This window comes from Mustelus asterias, chromosome 26 (assembly GCF_964213995.1).
Source record: "Mustelus asterias chromosome 26, sMusAst1.hap1.1, whole genome shotgun sequence".
Taxonomy (NCBI): domain Eukaryota; kingdom Metazoa; phylum Chordata; class Chondrichthyes; order Carcharhiniformes; family Triakidae; genus Mustelus; species Mustelus asterias.
Window position 1 is genome coordinate 907495 of NC_135826.1, and position 20368 is coordinate 927862.

A 20368-nucleotide genomic window follows, 5' to 3' on the forward strand; every position below is an offset into this window, starting at 1 on the left:
TGTTCCCTCCAACCACATTATCTGTACCTTTTAAGACCTGGCTGGCTGTAGAGATTTGCATTCTAATTAGTATTCTGTAACTTGATTTCTGTGTCTGTGCACTGTTGGAGAACAGATAACCACTCCATCTGACAAAGGAGCGGCGCTCCGAAAGCTTATGGTATTTGCTACCAAATAAACCTGTTGGACTTTAACCTGGTGTTGTGAGACTTCTTACTGTGCTTACCCCAGTCCAACGCCGGTATCTCCACATCATGACTTCTATGAGATAGCCAGTTACTGGCTCCAATCAGCCAAATTTCCCTCTATCCCACACCTCCTCCTTACTTTCTTCATGAGCCGACCATGGGGGACTTTATCAAACGCCTTACTAAAATCCATGTATACGACATCAACTGCTCTATCTTCATCTACACACTTAATTACCTCCTCAAAGAATTCAATCAAATTTGTGAGGCAAGACTTACCCTTCACAAATCCGTGCTGACTATCACGGATTAAGCTGCATCTTTCCAAGTGGTCATAAATCCTATCCCTCAGGACTTTTTCCATTAACTTACCGACCACCGAAGTAAGACTAACCGGCCTATAATTACCAGGGTCATTCCTATTTCCTTTCTTGAACAGAGGAACAACATTCGCCACTCTCCAGTCCTCTGGCACTCTCCCCGTGGACAGTGAGGACCCAAAGATCAAAGCCAAAGGTTCTGCAATCTCATCCCTTGCCTCCCAAAGAATCCTAGGATATATCCCATCTGGCCCAGGGGACTTATCGACCCTCAGGTTTTTCAAAATTGCTAATACACTTTCCCTCAGAACATCTACCTCCTCCAGCCTATCAGCCTGTATCCCATTATCATCCTCAAAAACATGGTCCCTCTCCTTGGTGAACACTGAAGAAAAGTATTTATTCATCGCCTCTCCTATCTCTTCTGACTCCATGCACAAGTTTCCACTACTATCCTTGACCGGCCCTAACCTCACCCTGGTCATTCTTTTATTTCTCACAGAAGAGTAAAAGGTTCTGGGGTTTTCCTTGATCCGACCCGCCATGGACTTCTCATGCCCCCTCTTACCTCTCCTAAGCCCTTTTTTTTAGCTCATTCCTTGCTACCTTGTAACCCTCAAGCGACCCAACTGAAACTTGTTTTCTCATCCTTAGATACGCTTCCTTTTTCCTCTTGCCAAGACATTCAACCTCTTTTGTGAACCATGGTTCCCTCACTCGGCCATTTCCTTCCTGCCTGACAGGGACATACCTATCAAGGACACCAGTATTTGTCCTTGAACAAGCTCCACTTTTCATTTGTGCCTTTCCCGGACAGTTTCTGTTCCCATCTTATGCTCCCTAATTCTTGCCTAATCGCATCATAATTACCCCTCCCCCAATTATAAACCTTGCCCTGCCGTAAGGCCCTATCCCTCTCCATTGCAATAATGAAAGACACCGAATTGTGGTCACTATCTCCAAAGTGCTCTCCCACAACCAAATCTAACACTTGGCCCGGTTCATCATCCATACAATAAAGATTGGATAGAGGTACATGGTAAGGACCATAGACAAAATCCAATGTGGCCCCACCTCTTGTCAGCCTATCCACATATTGTGTCAGGAAACCCTCCTGCACACACTGTACAAAAACTGCCCCATCTGAACTATTCGACCTATAAAGGTTCCAATCAATATTTGGAAAGTTAAAGTCACCCATGACAACTACCCTGTGACCTCCACACCTATCCATATTCTGCTTTGCAATTTCCTCCTCCACATCTCTATTACTATTTGGGGGCCTATAGAAAACCCCCAAATCTCACCACCTATCTGTAAACAGAAAGCTGCTTTTGATTTCTGCTTTTATAAACAGTGATGAATTTCTGAACTGCTCAGTTTTGGTGTGATCCAATTCTCTAATAATCCCACAGCAAATTCTAGGATGAACTCAAAGGGTTAGTTTATTTGCACACACTCAGACACAAGAGGAGAGTAGCAACATGGCCGCCTTTTCATCCATACAATAAAGATTGGATAGAGGTACATGGTAAGGACCATAGACAAAATAAGAATTATGGTTTCATATACGTCTAAGAGTCTAGAAGCAAAGTTAAATGGTGCATTCTTTCACAGGGTTGGCAGGTTGAAGGCTGAGGCTGGATAATTCACTTCTGCAGCAGAGATTACTTCAATGATGGAACAGGCACAAAGAGATGAAGTATTTTTGTAGGCACTGGTACTAAAGCTTAGAGTTTCGAGTAGAAACACTATAGGTGGTGAGTGTGACGATACTGTGCCTTTAAGAAATGTATTTATGTCATGTTTCTTGTACAGGTTTTTTTTAGCAATCAGTTCTATTAACTGGTGCTGCCTTCTTTGTAATCAACAGCCCCTGTTGTTACTGCAGTAGCGTAATTGATCTTAATTGCTAAAGTTTTTGTTTTAATCTGGACTAATGCACGACTGAAGGCCGTGTTTGGCTAATAATCATTTTCCGTAACTTGACCTTTTTTGTCAATAATGGAACTTTAATTTTCACAATTGTTGTAACCTAGCTTCCACACTTCCCCTGTTTTTGTCCTTTAAGGACAACATTTTGGGCCCTCCATGAGCTCTATGCATACTAGTTTTCTAAATTCTTCTTCAGCTGATTCATAGGCTGGGAAGAGACGGGGAACTGGGCTGTGGATAGGATCACGGGAGCGGCCAAAATAGAACGGATGTAGCAAGGGACGAGCTGAATAACTACATCCAGGACAACGAGCAAGGCCAGGCCCACAACAAGGTATTTGAGAAGAGTCTTGAGAAAGCTTCCAAACCGCCAACAATGTTAGGGGGCCAACCCCAGCAGTCAAAGGCCTTTTCCTGAGTGCAGGAGGCGCACCTGCGCCTGAATCGTGTGCACATCAGTCTCAATCCTATAATCCTCACTGACGTAGAAGCAGCTTGTCTCATTGACTGCTGCACAAACTCCTCTTTGTGCCGCTTGCAAGAGATCAAGGGCCATGTGGTTCTTTAGAAAGGGACTGAATCTCCGACTGCAGGCTCTGAATGGAGCCCACGGCGCTGTTTTCAATTATTTCCATCGTAGCGGAAATATTAATAATGGCCTTTTTTAATTCTGAGACCCCAAGACCCGGGAGGAGGGCTCGGACAAACTGGAAATTGGTGTTACAGGTGGCTAGCGGGTTTGGAACTGACCGTTCCTGATGCCTCATGAATCCTAGGTGGTTGAAGAAGGAATGGATGGATAGGTGCTCGACTCCAAAGGCCTTGCAGATCATGTGACCTATGGTGCAGGTGCCAGCCCAATCAACGAGGAGGGTCTTGTAGGCTCCATCCCCACAAAGCCAGAATGAGCCATTGCGAACAAGGGTTGGGGACCAGAATGTGGAAAACTTTGGCAAAAGGTGAGCCAAAACTGGGTATGGGGAGATCTCTCCTGGGCATACCAATGGATATGACAAGTCTGACTGAGACGTAGAGCCCTCAGGGCTACTTGGTCTGCATACCTGGATCCATCTCCATGGTTACAAGGCCCTGATCCCTTGGGATAGATGCCGTTAGAAGGCCAGATGGTAAGGAGACCATTGAGGGTGAGGTTGACCGCTGGCAATCACACTCACCCTTGGTATAGCGGAGTTTGGCCTCGGATGTGGGGGCCTGAGCCATGCATGAGGGATTGTTAGTCGTGCAATCCCAAAAGGGTGTCATGGGACCAGACAGATTGTGGAAGCGAAACCCAGCTTCCTGGTAGTCATAGTCAACAAGGTAAGTACAGGAACTCAATGGGAGATCACCCACCCCACTGTCCCCATGGGTATAATTCCTCCTAACACACAGCCATGCCAGTGTCTTAATGTCCACAGGGGTAGGCTGTTGTCTCCAGGTAGGCGCTCGTTGGATGAGGATCACCGCAGCTTCCACAGACCACTCAAGGTTTGAAGGGGGAGCACAAAAATGCATTTCTGATGAGGTGGGGGTGACAGGGAGGTGAGTACAGGTCCAACATTGGGTCTGGTCGCCCTGTGAAGCGGCAGCCTGCATTCTTCGAATCCCAGAATTGCTAATCCACGCCTCTGCAAAGGGCAGTACAATCAATGACAATAAAAAATTCACATTTCAAACAGTATCAAGCCCTTGTTTAAGTTTCTTCTTCTGAGGGTGTCCGCTTGCTGTGGGTCACGGGTATCCACAAAGGTTTCCCTTCCCCCTTCACGGCTGTGTGAGTTGTCAGCCGGATGTGGTCAGGTCCCTCCCACCGAGATTCCAGGCAATGCTTTCTTCGGAAGGTTTTAACGAAGACTAAGTCTCCTGGTTGGAATTATGGCATCAGTGGTGGCTTGCTTCTGAGCTTCGATGACCTGGGAATGCAAACCTTTAAAAGAGTTGGTTAGAGCTATGCAATAGTCCATCATTCCTTCATCCATGGAGTGGCTATTCATTTGTTTAATGGTGAGGGGTGGGGAGATAGGTAAGCGCATGGGACGTCCCATTACAATCTCATTAGGTGTCAAAGAGGTGGTATAATTGGTACATGACCATGCCAGGCATAGGACTTCAGGACATTGTCACTAGATAGTGTCTCAGGAATCCCGAATCGAAAAGCATATTCACATAACAAATGTAAAAGAATGTCAACCCAAAAAAGTGCCACAGGGATCAGTGCTTGGTCCTCTGCTCTTTGTGATTTTTATTAATGACTTAGAGGAGGGGGCTGAAGGGTGGATCAGTAAATTTGCTGATGACGCCAAGATTGGTGGAGTAGTGGATGAGGTGGAGGGCTGTTGAAGGCTGCAAAGAGACATAGATAGGATGCAAAGCTGGGCTGAAAAATGGCAAATGGAGTTTAACCCTGATAAATGTGAGGTGATTCATTTTGGTAGGACTAATTTAAATGTGGATTACAGGGTCAAAGGTAGGGTTCTGAAGACTGTGGAGGAACAGCGAGATCTTGGGGTCCATATCCACAGATCTCTAAAGGTTGCCACTCAAGTGGATAGAGCTGGGAAGAAGGCCTATAGTGTGTTAGCTTTTATTAACAGGGGGTTGGAGTTTAAGAGCCGTGGGGTTATGCTGCAACTGTACAGGACCTTGGTGAGACCACATTTGGAATATTGTGTGCAGTTCTGGTCACCTCACTATAAGAAGGATGTGGAAGCGCTGGAAAGAGTGCAGAGGAGATTTACCAGGATGCTGCCTGGTTTGGAGGGTAGGTCTTATGAGGAAAGGTTGAGGCAGCTAGGGCTGTTCTCTCTGGAGCGGAGGAGGCTGAGGGGAGACTTAATAGAGGTTTATAAAATGATGAAGGGGATAGATAGAGTGAATGTTCAAAGACTATTTCCTCGGGTGGATGGAGCTATTACAAGGGGGCATAACTATAGGGTTCATGGTGGGAGATATAGGAAGGATATCAGAGGTAGGTTCTTTACGCAGAGAGTGGTTGGGGTGTGGAATGGACTGTCTGCAGTGATAGTGGAGTCAGACACTTTAGGAACATTTAAGCGGTTATTGGATAGGCACATGGAGCACACCAGGATGATAGGGAGTGGGATAGCTTGATCTCGGTTTCAGATAAAGCTCGGCACAACATCGTGGGCCGAAGGGCCTGTTCTGTGCTGTACTGTTCTATGTTCTATAACAGCAACTTAGCTTCAGTAACAACATCATTCTTTCTAGTTGGATATGCTTCTACCCATCGCGAAAATAAACATACAATAACAAGTACACAGCTATACCCCATACATTTGGGCATTTGTATAAACTCCATTTGTAGCTACACAAAAGGGCCCCATGGCTGTGGGCCTACTGCTGCTGCAGCCACTGGTGGCATCTTTCCAGGGTCATTGCGATGGCAGAGTAGGCATCGAGCAGCAACTTTTCCTGCCAAGGTGGAAAATCCTGGTGCGAGCCACGGCTGCTGCACTATCCTGATCATCCCCCCCTTGCCTACATGGGTAAACTCATGTAACATGCGGGGAAGCCATGGCAGGAGTGCTATAGTAGGATCCCACCCTGTGAGATTGGGTGGGTACGGCCTGGGAGAACCCATTTGATTTGTGGCACTAACACAGGCGCAGAGGCTACAGCGGCCTCTGAATCAAGGAGGGATTATGGGATCCTCTGTATGATTTGCACAGTTAAAAGGTTTCATTTCAAGGCATTTCTGCCTAATGTAACTAATTGTGCTATGCTTTAAGCTAACTTAAGCTCGTTTGGCCACATCAGCCTGGAATTCTGGGTCCAGCCTCGGAATTTAGCTGCATTCTTTGGAAGTACAATGCAAGGTAAACAAGCTTGCTCATGGCCACCGAAGTAAGTTGTGCCTGCGTGCAACTTTCAACAATATAAGATAAGTATTCAGTTATTGTAGACACAGATCGATGTTTAGTTAGTTCGACCCAGACTATGTTTTGAGTTGTTCAACCCAGTACCAGCCTTTGGCCGCTCTCTCTCTCTCACTCTGTGCCTCTCTCTCTGTCTCTCTCTCTCGCTCTGTCTCTCTCTCTGTCTCTCTCTCTGTCTGTGCCTTTCTGTGTTTGATAGAATCTGTGTAGCAGTCGCACTCTGAACTCTTGACACAAACTAATAAGCATTTTGGCAACTGAAGTTAGTTCCAATTAACACCATACAGCTCTTATTGTGGACTTTGGATGATCTCAAGAAGGTTGTCCATTCGGGTTAACCTTTAGTTCGCTAATGGCAGTAGCTTATTTTAACACTTAAAAGCTATAACTCAATCTACTTGCTATGTGACACAATTTATAATTTCATATCTATAATTTCAACAGCAACAAGACTGTGGCAAGTACCCGAATAAATCCCAAGATTCAATTAAATTAATTGATGGCGATGGTGTAAAATGGGTGATCAGAATTCACCGCCGGTTAAACCTCTCTCCTGACATTCTGAGAGGGATGGAAAATGAGCAGCAAATCCAAAATCGCTCATTTTAGGCAAATGGCAAAAGTCAAATTCCTCCCAATCTTTCAATATTGAGCATCAAAAGGAAAAAATGACTGTTGGAAATATTTGTACTTATCATGTTATCACATTTGTATGGAGTTCCTCGTGTTATTTCACTGTATTTATTATTTTATTTACACCAGGTATTTATTTCATTCTCTTAATTTTGGTGTCTTCCATTTAATTGATTTTATACTTTTAAAATTAATTTATTACTGTGATTATTTATTTTTGTATTTATATTTAATGTTTAAGATTAGGAAACAGTTATGATTCCCATGGGGATCTGAGTAACTCCCTCCCCCAAATGACTGCAGATTTTTCCTTACTGTAATCGTTAAGGCACGGTCTTTAATGTAACAGCAGTTATAAACATTTGTTCACACATGAAAAAGATAAAATTACAAACATCAAATGCAAGAATTAAAGTAATCAGCAAAGTAAATGACCAGCTGTATTAAATTACAATTCCATAAACCCGACAGAGTTACTGTTGCAAAAATAAAGACAGACTTCGCTGGCAGCCAGCAAATGGAAATTACATTCCAAACAATACTGGGTACCGATATCTTACTGTGTTTACCCCAGTCCAACGCCGGCATCTCCACAAACTGATAACGACACAGCAAGACTGAAGCTTCACAAGGCCAAGAAAATCAAAACAAGCAAAAAATGCTATCATGGGAGTGACATTACATAGCAAATTATACTAGTAAATTCGACAATATTTTAAGCAGCAGTCACATATTGACATTTATGGCTAAATTAAATGCAGGTGCATGGTATAGGGAGCTGGGGGTGCAGGCGGTGGGTGGCAGGGGTGGCACAGCTGAATGTCTCTGGATACGGTCCCGGGACCAATGTCCCTGGAAACCGCAGGTGAAACAGGCACTTGTGTCGCTGCCTTGGCCAGCTGATTGCCTTATCCTCAGCCCGTGTCCTCCACCTCTGCCCCAACTGGCCGGCGTATAACACATTATCTGTAACTTTACTTCTTGATTTTGGCTTCTGGTATTGGAGGGTTCACAGTGCCGGAGAGCTCTAACAAGCTTGAGTCGGTCCTGTCTTCCCTCCCACTCAACACAAATCATTCTTCAGATCAGGATGCAACCCCGGTACAAGAATATTTACAATGACATTGTAGCGTTTTGAGATATACCCAAACAATTCATGAACACCGAGCGAAACTTCTCTACGTGATACATCCTTATCAGGTTCCTGTACCGTGCTGTGTATCCTCTGCCAATGTACATTTAGAGTCTGGACTATTAAAATACAGCCTAGAGAAAATAAAACTAAGGGTGTTCCCCGGGGTCCGGGAAAGGCACGGAGGGGCAATTGTCGCACCGGTGCGGGGGGGGGGGGGGGGGGTGCCTGGGATCTGGTTCGGGATGAGATGGGTTTTTTTTTAAGAGAATCCTGAGGGGCCCGCAGCTTCGAGGGTGGAGGGGGGGATCCCCGCTGATAGTACTGTCAGGAACATTGGCATGGGTGTCGACCCATATGGAGGTGGGGGGTTTTGTGCGGCCTCAGCTGGACTCGACTGTGAATCGATGGAGGAGGATACAGGGGTGACCAATCTTCCTCTTCATCATCCTGCTCAGCAGGATGTGATTTTTTTTGTTTGTTTGTGAGGACGCTGTGCAACCAAGATCTTGGCTTTAACATCCACCGAACAATTCCTTAGTTCCTCAGACCTTCTAACATTCTCTGTCCATTCTTTTCATGGACTCATCCAATCGTTTCTGCATCCATTCGCCACTGGAAATACGCAGACTACCTCACATCTCTCTTACCTTTCTTTTCCTTTACTCTTAACACACATCCCAAGGTCTCAATGTGGTCACCATTAAAGGTACCATCAGGCGGAAAAGACTTCTCCTTACCCTGTCTCCACTTCACCCATTTCAGAATGTGATTCACTCTTCCTTGCCCATAGTGGACACACATGTATGCACTAGGTGTTCCCTTGGGAGGAGGCTCATATGCCTTCTCTAATGAATTTCCCATGATCAAAGAGGGGATCTGTTCTATCCTGCCGGCCAGCGTGAGACACGGTTACACACAGACAGACAAAAAACCGACACAGACAAGACAGTCAAGACTAATAAAAAGGCTAACAAAGGGTTAAAACACTTACGATTCGAGCAGCGCGAGATCATCTGGCTCGGCACCATCATGTGGCAGAAAAGGGTATAACAGCAAAACAATCTGAATCAATTTGGAATTAGGTAATCAATCAAATCGGGACCGCGGTTTTCCAGGGACTCGAACCTCGGAAAAATGTCCAACACCCAACCCTTAGCTGTACCCTCAAGGGACTCGAACCCTCACATCATGCTTACCCCAGTAATGTCCATACAGGACCACGTGTGCATTCCCCTGGCCAAGTTGGCTCAATGCCCAAAAGTCAGGCAGCCACGGTCTCCAAGTCCTTGGTCAGTGAGGCACCACGTTTCCCTCCGGTGCAGACACTCCAGGGGTTTGCAATCTCGGTGGAACCTCCAAAAACAATTCTGTCTTTTAAAAAGCATTTAGGCAGTTACATGGGTAAGATTGGTATAGAGGGATATGGGCCAAACATGGGCAAATGGGACTAGTTTAATGGTAAAAACTGGGCGGCATGGACAAGTTGGGCTGAAGGGCTTGTTTCCATTCTGTAAACCTCTATGTCTTTATGACTCTATACACAGAAAAATCAGGTCAGTTGCTGCTTGGGATCTTTAAGGAGAGGTAGCTATTTCTGTGTCTTTGTCTCTTGATTTGGAGACTGGGATCTGCTAGAAAATGGATCTCTTCCTTTGAAGTTTTGCTGTTTGGGGAGTTGGAAACCAGATGTCTTTCTGTATCTGTCCAGAGGGTTTAAAATATTGGAAATGTAGCACCCACATTAGCATATCTGTTTTTGTGCTGATTCTGAAGAAGGATGTATGTCTGTGAGGATATTGATTAAACTGTAACTACAGCTAGTTAGCAGTTAAGAATCATACTTTGTCATGTTTAAGCATTTCAATTGGTAAAAGTTATGCTAATTCTTTTTGTTCTTTTTTAACTGTGTTGTTAAATAAAGTTTATTTTACTTTAAAAAACTTCCTATTGGGTCAGTAGAATCACACCTGGAGAGGAATGCCTTATTCTCACACTAATGCCAATACTTTAAAAATAGTTAGCGTCTCGGCTAACTTTATAACATAACTTGGAGTTTCCTAACAGGAGCCAGGTATTGAAATCTGGACAGGGCCCTATTCTCTGAGGTGCTGCTTGCTAGATGGAAAATGGCAGTGTGTGCATTACAGCTCCACAAGGCAATATGACAGGTTCCAGCAGCTTTGTGGGAGAATAGGGTCACGTGACACCCACCTATCATTTTAATCTGAATTCTTGAGATTGGTAATGTTTCAACCATCATTAATTTCAAAAGAAGTTTCAGGGTCCTTTGTCTTTGCAGAGTGGTCACCTCTGTTGGCCAGAACTGGCCTAAGAAATGTAAATGGCCTTTGTACTATTCCCTTGGAATTTAGTCATTAGCACCTCATTAATGATAAGGAGGTGTCAGCTTCTCTGAATGCTGAAACGTTTCTGCTGCCTGAGGCATGGCCAGTCATGGCTTCAGTCACTTTAAAACCTTTATCCAATTTTTAAAGGATTTTAGAAATTAATCATTCTGACATATTTTATAAAAAATATAGAGTGAGGTCTTAGCCCCCTGACATTCCCTTATTAGCCTAACAACATCATAGTTTACGGGGGCCACATTGCTTCTGACCACACCCTTTTCTCTAATATAATTGTAGAATTTATTATTGATTTTGATAATCTTGGAAGCCTCTTTCCATAGTTCCATTTTGTATTTCTTATTGTCCACATTGCTGCTCCTCTGTTATTGTTTTGTTCCTTTCGACTCGCTGTAGAGCCCTGCTGTAGTAATGTATGCAAGGAAGTGATGTAATGCGATGTAGAGCGGGAAACAGAGAAGCAGCAGATATGAGAGAGAACCTACCACAATAAAGTTGCGTTCATTCCTCGAGTGTTTGAGTGTTATTCTCCAAATACACAATTAAACTGGCAACGAGGATAACAAACTTGCGCTTGCTGAACCACTCAAAAGTTATTTAAGTAAAGTCAGAAAAGGAAATCATAGAAATCATAGAAACCCTACAGTGCAGAAGGAGGCCATTCGGCCCATCGAGTCTGCACCGACCACAATCCCACCCAGGCCCTACCCCCACATATTTACCTGCTAATCCCTCTAACCTACGCATCCCAGGACTCTAAGGGGCAATTTTTAACCTGGCCAATCAACCTAACCCGCACATCTTTGGACTGTGGGAGGAAACCGGAGCACCCGGAGGAAACCCACGCAGACACGAGAAGAATGTGCAAACTCCACACAGACAGTGACCCGAGCCGGGAATCGAACCCAGGACCCTGGAGCTGTGAAGCAGCAGTGCTAACCACTGTGCTACCGTGCCACCCCTTTTCACACGTGCACGTTACATTGCTATCTAGGGAGAAATTCTGTTGGCTCGTGCGGATGTGAGTAAAAGATACTCTGAAAACAAATCCTAGACATTCCTGTGGTAAATGACAGACTGAAGCTCAAATGAATGCCTTGTGTTGCTGGAAAGGTGGTTGCAAAATATGCATACGGGAAACCTGCATGAGTAAAAATAGCAGGCATCGTTGGAGCTTTTGATGAAAATGTGGAATGAAGTTCTTATACCGAGTGTTTTGATTATTTTACGCTAGCAAACAAAATAGATGAAGGGATTATGGTGCCCGTGTTCCTGACCATGAAGGGAGGAAAAACTTTTCATCTCCTTTCTGCAGTCTGATAAACCAGGCATTAAAAACACAAGGAACTGGTGGACATTCTGCAAGCACACTTTTCACCCAAACCCCTGGTGATTGCAGAACACTTTAGATTCCATAAGAAAAACCAAGAGGAGGGGAAGTCAATTGTACAATTTGTTGCAGTGCTTAAGAGACGAAGAGAGTATTCCATTACACTCCTGAATTGTGATTTGTAGATGGTGGACAGGCTTTGGGGAGTCAGGTGGTGAGTTACTCACTGCAGGATTCCCAGCCTCTGACCTCGTAACACTTGTAGCCACTGTGTTTATATGGCTAGTCCAGTTCAATTTCTGGTTGATGGTAACCCCCAGGATGTTGATAGTAGGGGATTCAGCGATGGTAGTGCTATCGAATGTCAAAGGGCAATGGCCTAGTGGTGTTATCGCTAAACTGTTAATCCAGAAACTCGGCTAACATTCTGGGGACCCGGGTTCGAATCCCACCACGGCAGATGATGGAATCTGAATTTAATAGAAAAAAAATCTGGAATTAAGAACCTACTGCTGACCATGAAACCATTGTCAATTGTCAGGAAAAACCCATCTGGTTCGCGAATGTCCTTTAGGGAAGGAAATCTGCCAACCTTATCTGGTCTGGCCTACATGTGACTCCAGAGACACAGCATTGTGGTTGACTCTCAACTGCCCTCCAACGGCAACTAGGGATGGGCAATAAATGCTGGCACAGCCAGCGATGCCCATATGCCACGGATGAATAAATAAAGATCTTCTCTTATTGGAGATGGTCATTTCCTGGCATTTGAGTGGTGTGAATGTTACTTGTCACTTCTCAGCCCAAGCCTGGATATTGCCCAGGTCTTGCTGTTTTTGGACATGGACTGTTTCAGTATCGGAGGAGTTGTGAATGGTGAACATTATGGAATCATCAGCGAAAATCCCCACTTCTGACCTTATGATGGAAGGAAGATCATTGATGAAGTAGTTGAAGATGGTTGGACTGAGGACACTGCCCTGAGGGACTCCTGCAGAGATGTCCTGAGACTGAAATGATTGACCTCCAACCACCACAACTATCTTCCTTTGTGCCAGGTATGTCTCCAACTAGCAGAGAGCTTTCTCCCCGATTCCCATTCACTTCAGTTTGGCTAGGGCTCCTTGATCTCACACTCGGTCAAATGCAGCCTTGATGTCAAGGGCTGTCACTCTCACTTCACATTTGGAATTCAGCTCTTTTGTCCACGTTTTAACCAAGGTTGTAATGAGGTCAGGAGCTGAGTGACCCTGGCGAAACCCAAACTGGGCGTCACTGAGCAGGTTATTGCTGAGCAGGTGCTGCTTGATAGCACTGTTGATGACCCCTTCCATCACTTTACTGATGATCGAGAGTAGACTGGGCGGTAATTGGCTGGGTTGGATTTGTCCTGCTTTTTGTGTACAGGACATACCTGGGCAATTTTCCACATCGTTGAGTAAATGCCAGTGTTGTAACTGTACTGGAGCAGCTTGGCTAAGAGGACAGGAAGTACTGGAGCACATCTTCAGTACTATTGCCGGAATGTTGTCAGAGCTCATTGCCTTTGCAGTATCCAGTATCTTCAGCCATTTCTTGAATCAAGTGGAGTGAATCATATTCGAGGAAGACTGACATCTGTAATGTTGGGGACCTCAGGAGGAGGCCAAGATGGATCACCCACTTGGCACTCCTTTTGGGACAGAACACATCCAGGGCTGGTGATGGTGGTGCGTAGGACATAGTAAGATATGTGGTGGGATCTTCTGGTCCCGCCAACGGCGCAACCCTGCGGCTTCTGCCAGCAGCAGGGGTGGGATCGATGAGAAATCCCAGTGACAGCAGCAAAGCCAGAAGATTCCACCGCCAGCCAACAGCATCCTGTCTCCCACCACAGAGAGAAATACCATGAGGAGGCCAGAGAATCCCAGCAATGATTCCGTGAGTATAACTATGTAAGATTGTTGCTTGACTAGTTAGTGAGGCAGCTCTCTCAATTTTGACACAAGTGCCCGGATATTTGTTTAAACTTTTGAGGGTTGACAGGGCTGGGTTTGCCGCTGTCATTTCTGGTGCCTCGGCCAATGTTGAGTGATCCGACTGGTTTGGTTTTTTATCCAATCTTCTGTCGTGATTGAATACAACTGAGTATCTCGTTCAGCCATTTGAGAGTCAACCACATTGCTGTGGCTCTGGATCACATGTAGACCAGATAAAGACAACAGATTTCCTTCCCCAAAGGACATTAGTGAACCAGATAGGTTTTAAAATAGTTTCATTGTTACCATTAGAGTTTTAATTCCAAAGTTTTATTGAATTGAAATTCTATTAGCTGCTATGGTGAGATGCAAACCCAGAGCATTACCCAGAGTCTCTGGATTACTAGCCCAGTGACAATACCTCCCCTATAACAAGGAACCTCATAGCTATAGCCCCGTAATAGTATGATTCAATATTAAACGGTGAAGGCAAACTCTTGATGATGAAAGATTTAGGATCCACAGGAGAGTCTGGGGACTGAACATTGAACGGATGTGGTTTGGATATGGAGCCTGACTGGAAGGTGTGCAAGGTGATGTCTCAGGGTAGGAGAGAGAGTTCTACATACCCCTGGCAACTCTCAAACCACCGACATTACATATGCAATTGTTAAGAGTTGCTGCTAAATCAACCGCTGCTTTTTGTCAAGTGGTTAATTATTCAAACAAAAAAAGTGATGTAGGAACATTGGAAAGCAAAGTAACAGAAGCAGAATTTATGAATGACAACACACAAAAACTCCAGAAAATTTCTTTAGGCGATTCTATTTGTACCAAATCTCAGGAAAGCTTTAAACCAACAATAATAATCACAATGCACAAAATGTTAGAATTTCATTTTTTACATCAATTTATACACATATTACAGATAACCCTAACCAGTTTCATCTTGTAAGTTAGACTGACCAAGGTCACTTCATATGATAAACTACATGAAAAGAATAAAAACAGACCAGTGGAATCAATTCCTAGTTTTACAAATTAAAATACAAAGAATATGCAAACAGGAGAATCTATACATCTTAAAACAACCCCAATCCCAATGAGACAATGCAGAACACAGGAGTTAAAACTAATTCAGGCACCCCAGTTGACCAGTTGACAACACTTAGGTTTACTTGCTTTGATAATTCAACAATGAATCATTTCTTTCAGAGGCAGGAGAGGTGCTGCATAAATACAACAATATTCATGTTGGCTTTGAGTTTATAACAAAGACACATTGCTACAGGGAGTAAAGATTTACCTTAATGCTATCTCCAGCTGTGCAACGTGCATGTTTCAGTGATAAATTAATGAGGCAGGATCCAGTGAGAAGGGCTCTTTCCTGGGCACCTATGGGCTTATGCACAATCCTGAGACTTGGTGTTGTGACAAGCTGTGGTGTCCCAGAACTGTTTGTTCCCCCGTGCCTTTCTTTAAATGTTTGAAATAGAATGATTTTCAGTCACATTTCAGTTGCTTAACATCTGAAAAGGTTTCCATAGAGCACTGTAATAAAATGAGTGGAACTAATCAACTGGGAAGAACAGTCTGATGTGCCACTCTGCATGAGCAGTAAAGATCACTCAGCCTTTCAGCACAGTGATTGTGTAAGGCCTCAGCCTGAGTGCTGGACACTGAAGTGGAGGAAATGACCCCGTTAATTTGCTGCTGTGAGATTGAACTTCAGCTGGTTTTTCTGTTGTGTCATGGGGTTAACAATGGATGTATTTGCTTCACTAAACGATGGAAAAACTGTTCTCTATTGCTCCATTACATTCACAAATGGAAGGAGGACAAGTTCAGACCATTCAGTAAGATGCAGACCATACATTCTGGCTGTCTGACTGAAACCCATCAAGAACAAGCTGCAGACGGTTTGCAGTTGGCACTGCAGCTCTGTCCCGCAGTGGGTGAGGTTAATATGTTGTCTGTGGCTGGACTAAAACATTGATCAGAATGAATCTATATAACGCGCAGCACTGGTTTGAATCTCACAATAAAGTTACATCCCTTCAGTTACCCCGCCAGCAATTCTGCCGCAGTCTAACCTTTAAATCAGCTTCTGCCCACAGGTCTGACTGTAGAAAGTTATGGAGAAATGCTGCAATATTAGCTGTAATACCTGGAGCTGGCTGGAGTGTCAGTCAGCTGCATGAAGCCCCAGGTTCAAGTGTGAAACCACACACAGCCTCCCAGCAGCAGCAGCCTTGGGCTTACAAACTATGTGCCGGTCATCACATAAAGAAGGGGAAAGGCCCACAAGGTGGCAGTGATAATTACTGCACATACGTAGGAATGTGGACTGCACAGGTTACTATGGCTACATTTATGTCGATGCAGAAGTCAGCATTAACAGATTGGTAGATCTTTGTTAGGCAATGTACAAAGGGTATAAAGAACCAAGGCGGGTAAATGGAATTAAGACACAGTCAGTCAGCAATGATCTAATTTAACAAGATGGAGGGGCTGAATAGTCTCCACCTGTTCCTATGTCTGCAGATAACCAGAATGGCCAGAAAAGCTGAGTGCATTGAACCAAGAAACATGCCACATGAATTATTGTTTTCAAAAATATTGTGCATTTATCACATAATGATCAAGATCCTGCAACTTTTAACCTTTGCAAAGCAACCCCTTTGCCAACTGGTTTGGGTATTTTTTGCTCTATTGCAAAATTGTGCACTACACAAAGTAGAAGTTTACAACACAGAAATCCTTTGCCTCGGCAAAGGGAGGTAAAAAAACAAAGAACGAGTGCCTATTTTGGGAGCACTTGGTTTTACCAAAAAAGAGAATACATCTAAAAAATTTACATCAGTGTATTTTTCAAACAGCTTTTTTAAAACTGAAGCAAAAGTGATGACACAAAACGATTCCCTGGAAAATGACACTGAATTCATCTTTTGTCAGCCTCAGCTGTAGAGAATTGATTCGAAACATTGAACATTTAAAGATAAATTTTGGTTTAAAACAAAACTTCTGGGCCAGACGTTTGTGTGAATGTCCACTTAGAGCAGCAGATTCCAGTTAAGCCACCACAATGCACATGTTAAACCCTCCCCTCTATAAATGGACCAGACCATTCTGATAGCTTTTCACCTCAAATATATTCATGTAGTTCACTTCCACCTTAAGAGTTGATGTGAAACCTCAGGTTTGGATGTATCCTTGTGTCTGATTTATAGATTTAGAAGAAAGGTGAAAGGTTTTATTCATTGCAATTAACACAATCAGTCAGTTACGCAGACAGAATGACCATCAGTTTACAACCTCCAATGGCTTTCCAGGACATTTGTTAAAACCTCATGACTAAGTTCAGAACAGTACGTGAATGGTGGATCAAAGTTTTGAGAAGTTTCATATGGTGAGACTAAACTCCATGATTCTGGTTTGAAATTCCGGGTGTAAGTGGCAACACTGCCCATGGGTGAGAGGCAGCGGCTGAAACAGTGACAGAATGTGCACCAACATACACGTCTGCAGGCAGATCAAATGACAAGATTGGACACAAACCTGGTCATTTAAAAGCATTAAAAGTTGCCAGTTTTCCATGTGATCTCATGATTACAATAATAAGACACTAAGCCGTGATGCACCAACACCTCTCCTGTGAAATGTCTTCCTTGGACAGCAGAGAAATGTACAAGAAAGTCTTTATTTGCAGCTTCACAAAAACTCATGTGTAAGAAGCTCAATGTTCAACAACTATAGTAAACTAAAAGTGCACTTGTGACTATAAGGTTAATTCAGCATCCTGTATGTGTGGCCCACACATCCCCAACCATGGAGCATAACTTTCCCAAGCCGCACCAATCCATAAACACAGCTCCCCACTGGGAGAATGGGGCATCTCGGAACTAATCTGCCTGGGAAATGGAGACAGGGAAAAGTCGGAAAGCCCACACCACCGGACTGCAAAACTTGGTTTTTCCACCCATTCTAAGGGAGTACTGTGTGTAAATTGGGTCAACTGCCCCAGTCAGATGGTTGGGTTTTGTGAAATTGATCCAATCGCAATCAATAAAAATGATGACTGGATGAGGAGCTGTATACTCAACAGAAAACTTGAACAAAATCCACACAAAAGCTGTGCCCTCTTCCCGAGTCCCCGTGACATTATCGTATCTGGTCTCAATCACAGTCAGACATGTTAATGATCAAAAACAAAATGCCCTGTTTAAGAGCAAATACAGCTGCTTACACCAGAATCTGTGCTCTGGCCTCAACTCCAATTTCCCTTCCATTTAAGGACTGTATCAAATATTTTTTTAAACTGCAATATAAGACACACAACTGGAGGGATAAGGGTACAAGGTACTTGTCTTCGGTTCCTTTGTATATTTAGTGATTGTAATTGTAAGCAATATGTTTGATGTTACTGAACCATCAGCAGTAAAAATAGGTGTGTGTGTCAGGTTTGAAAAGTTAGTTCACAGTCTCTGGGTCTCAGACCATTGCAGGCACATTTCATTGAATATCCCAGTATTTTCCCTAAGGCACAGTGTAATGCATGTACTGGTATCCCTGATGCACTAAATGGAATCATACCTCAATAAAGGCATGCAATTAACTCATCACTAGCTAATGTATTGACTAGCTAGGCTCATTGTTAACCAGAAAATGGGTCAAATAAGGCAATTTTCCCCAGTAAGTAACAGCATGCTGAGAAAAGTTTGCCGGAGCTGGTTTCTATGGGTAAGTCAGAAAGAACCAAAGTGTCTAAGATTGAAGGCAATTGAGAAAACTGCTAGGTTAATCCAGCTCGGACTCCATGCTCATTGCTAAGCAGAAGTAGCTGAAACTGCAGCTACACTTTGCCTGCCTCCCAGCTGAAGGAAGTGAACTGCTCGAAGAGCAAGATTTCACCCTCTGCCGACTAATCTTCTACCTGCAGCCCAGTCAGCACATGGACAGCTGAGGAGTTCTCCTGCTGGTGTGCTGTGCCCTGTACTGGCAGGAGTCTGATTCTCAGGGAGTCCACCACACTCCATGGGCACCTCCCTACACATGCAGATTCATTTTTTTGACAAAAGGAACACAGAGAGCACATGTGAAGAAAGACTGCAGTGTTATTGTCAGTCTCTGGATTGCAGTGGAGTGGGGAAGATACATAAACAATTAAAAAAGTAAACCTTTTCTTGTATTTACAAAAATAGAACACCAAGTTTTCTGCTGTACTCAAATTAGTTCCCAACTGCCTTTGCCTTTCCCACCACTAGTTCTGCAATAACAAATAAAGCATAACTGTGAAACAGAGTTGTAAAAAACCTAAACCATTTTTGTCTCAGTGTTAATGGTCACAGCAAACTACTTGTTTTGGACTCTGCCCACTAAGCAGCTCCAGCGATTTAATTCCAGTGGACAAGGACTCGTTTGGCTGTTCGTCCTGCGATCGTCACTGCCCTGATGACTTGTCAGTCACATCATCTACCATTGCAGGCAGCTACTGAGGGCTGGAGACGTGATACACGGGACTAATCTGGGAACCCTGTACATTTAGTTTCTGTGGTCTCCAGCCATAGTCTGGAGGTTGGGCTAGTGTTTCTGACCCACTGTCCTGGACAGTGTTTCACTGGAGGTTTCGAATGTTTCAGTCCAATCAGATTATATTGAATTCATCAGTTCCTGATGCGCAGAGACGTCCAGCTCCTGAAGGGAATGGTTAAGGTCCACACGCTCCCGTTTGACAGGCGGCTCACTCACTCCTCTCGAATCAGTATCCACCTCACTTTCCATCCCACTCCCGTCATCTGTTCAAAAAATTCATTTAAAGCAGAGTTACAAACTGCCAAAGTTAGATTTTGGATCGTAACTTCCATCCCTGATCAGCAATGTGGCCAGAAATGATCAAACTAACACATCAATGAAGCATCAAATCATTCAAGGGATAAGTGCAGGAAGATGGGATTAGCGTGGCTTTAGTGGTAGTTATTGTCAGTGCAGACTCGATGGGCTGAAGGACCTTCCCTGCGCTGGATGACACTATGCTATGACTTTGAAAACCATTTTCTTTCCCTAACATGGTGACAAGTGAGTAAATTCTCTTTCATCCTCTTCCTACCCAGATTCCTTTGTGTGTTTTTACACTAGGACTACTTCAGGTAAACTATTAAAGTGAACCTCCATCAATTATCCACAAATAATTGATACATTTGGGGAAAAGCATAAATCTGAAGGTTCCAATACATTTTTGAATAAACATTTAACGCTTGCCTTTATTTCAGAGCTTCAAGTTAAATAAATTGCTACAGATCTACTATCATGAAAACAGGATGTGCAGAAATCAGGGAGGTCACAGACTGGTTCACATTCACAGCTTCTTACCTTTCTCCATTTGTAGAGGAGATATAGAACTGAGATCACCAAACTAGAAGAAACAGAACAAATTATATCAGAACTCTCTGTCAATCTGCTCCAGATTCAGGTCACTTGCAGAATGCTTCATATTTTTGCTTTTCAACTTAACCTGAGCAGTAGCTCCGAAACAGAGCGGGCACTTTAATGACACGTTGTTGTTAGATGTCCCATGATTTGAGGAAGGCGTTTGATCAGGATATGCCAC

The 20368-nt window shown here is 43.8% G+C and overlaps 1 protein-coding gene across 4 annotated transcripts in view; it reads right to left on the bottom strand.

Annotated features, from left to right (window-relative positions):
- Window positions 1–14583: 14583 nt before the first annotated feature.
- The window catches only part of LOC144479406 (DNA-binding protein RFX2-like), a 135282-nt gene continuing 129497 nt past the window's right edge, over window positions 14584–20368 (bottom strand). For all 4 annotated transcript variants that reach the window (XM_078198042.1, XM_078198039.1, XM_078198040.1 and 1 more), the window contains 2 exons: window positions 20131–20173; window positions 14584–19556 (listed from right to left, as the gene is read on the bottom strand). In XM_078198042.1, the coding sequence (XP_078054168.1) occupies window positions 19411–19556; window positions 20131–20173 (189 nt within the window). In that variant the 3' untranslated portion in view covers window positions 14584–19410. The remainder of the gene's footprint in view (window positions 19557–20130; window positions 20174–20368) is intronic.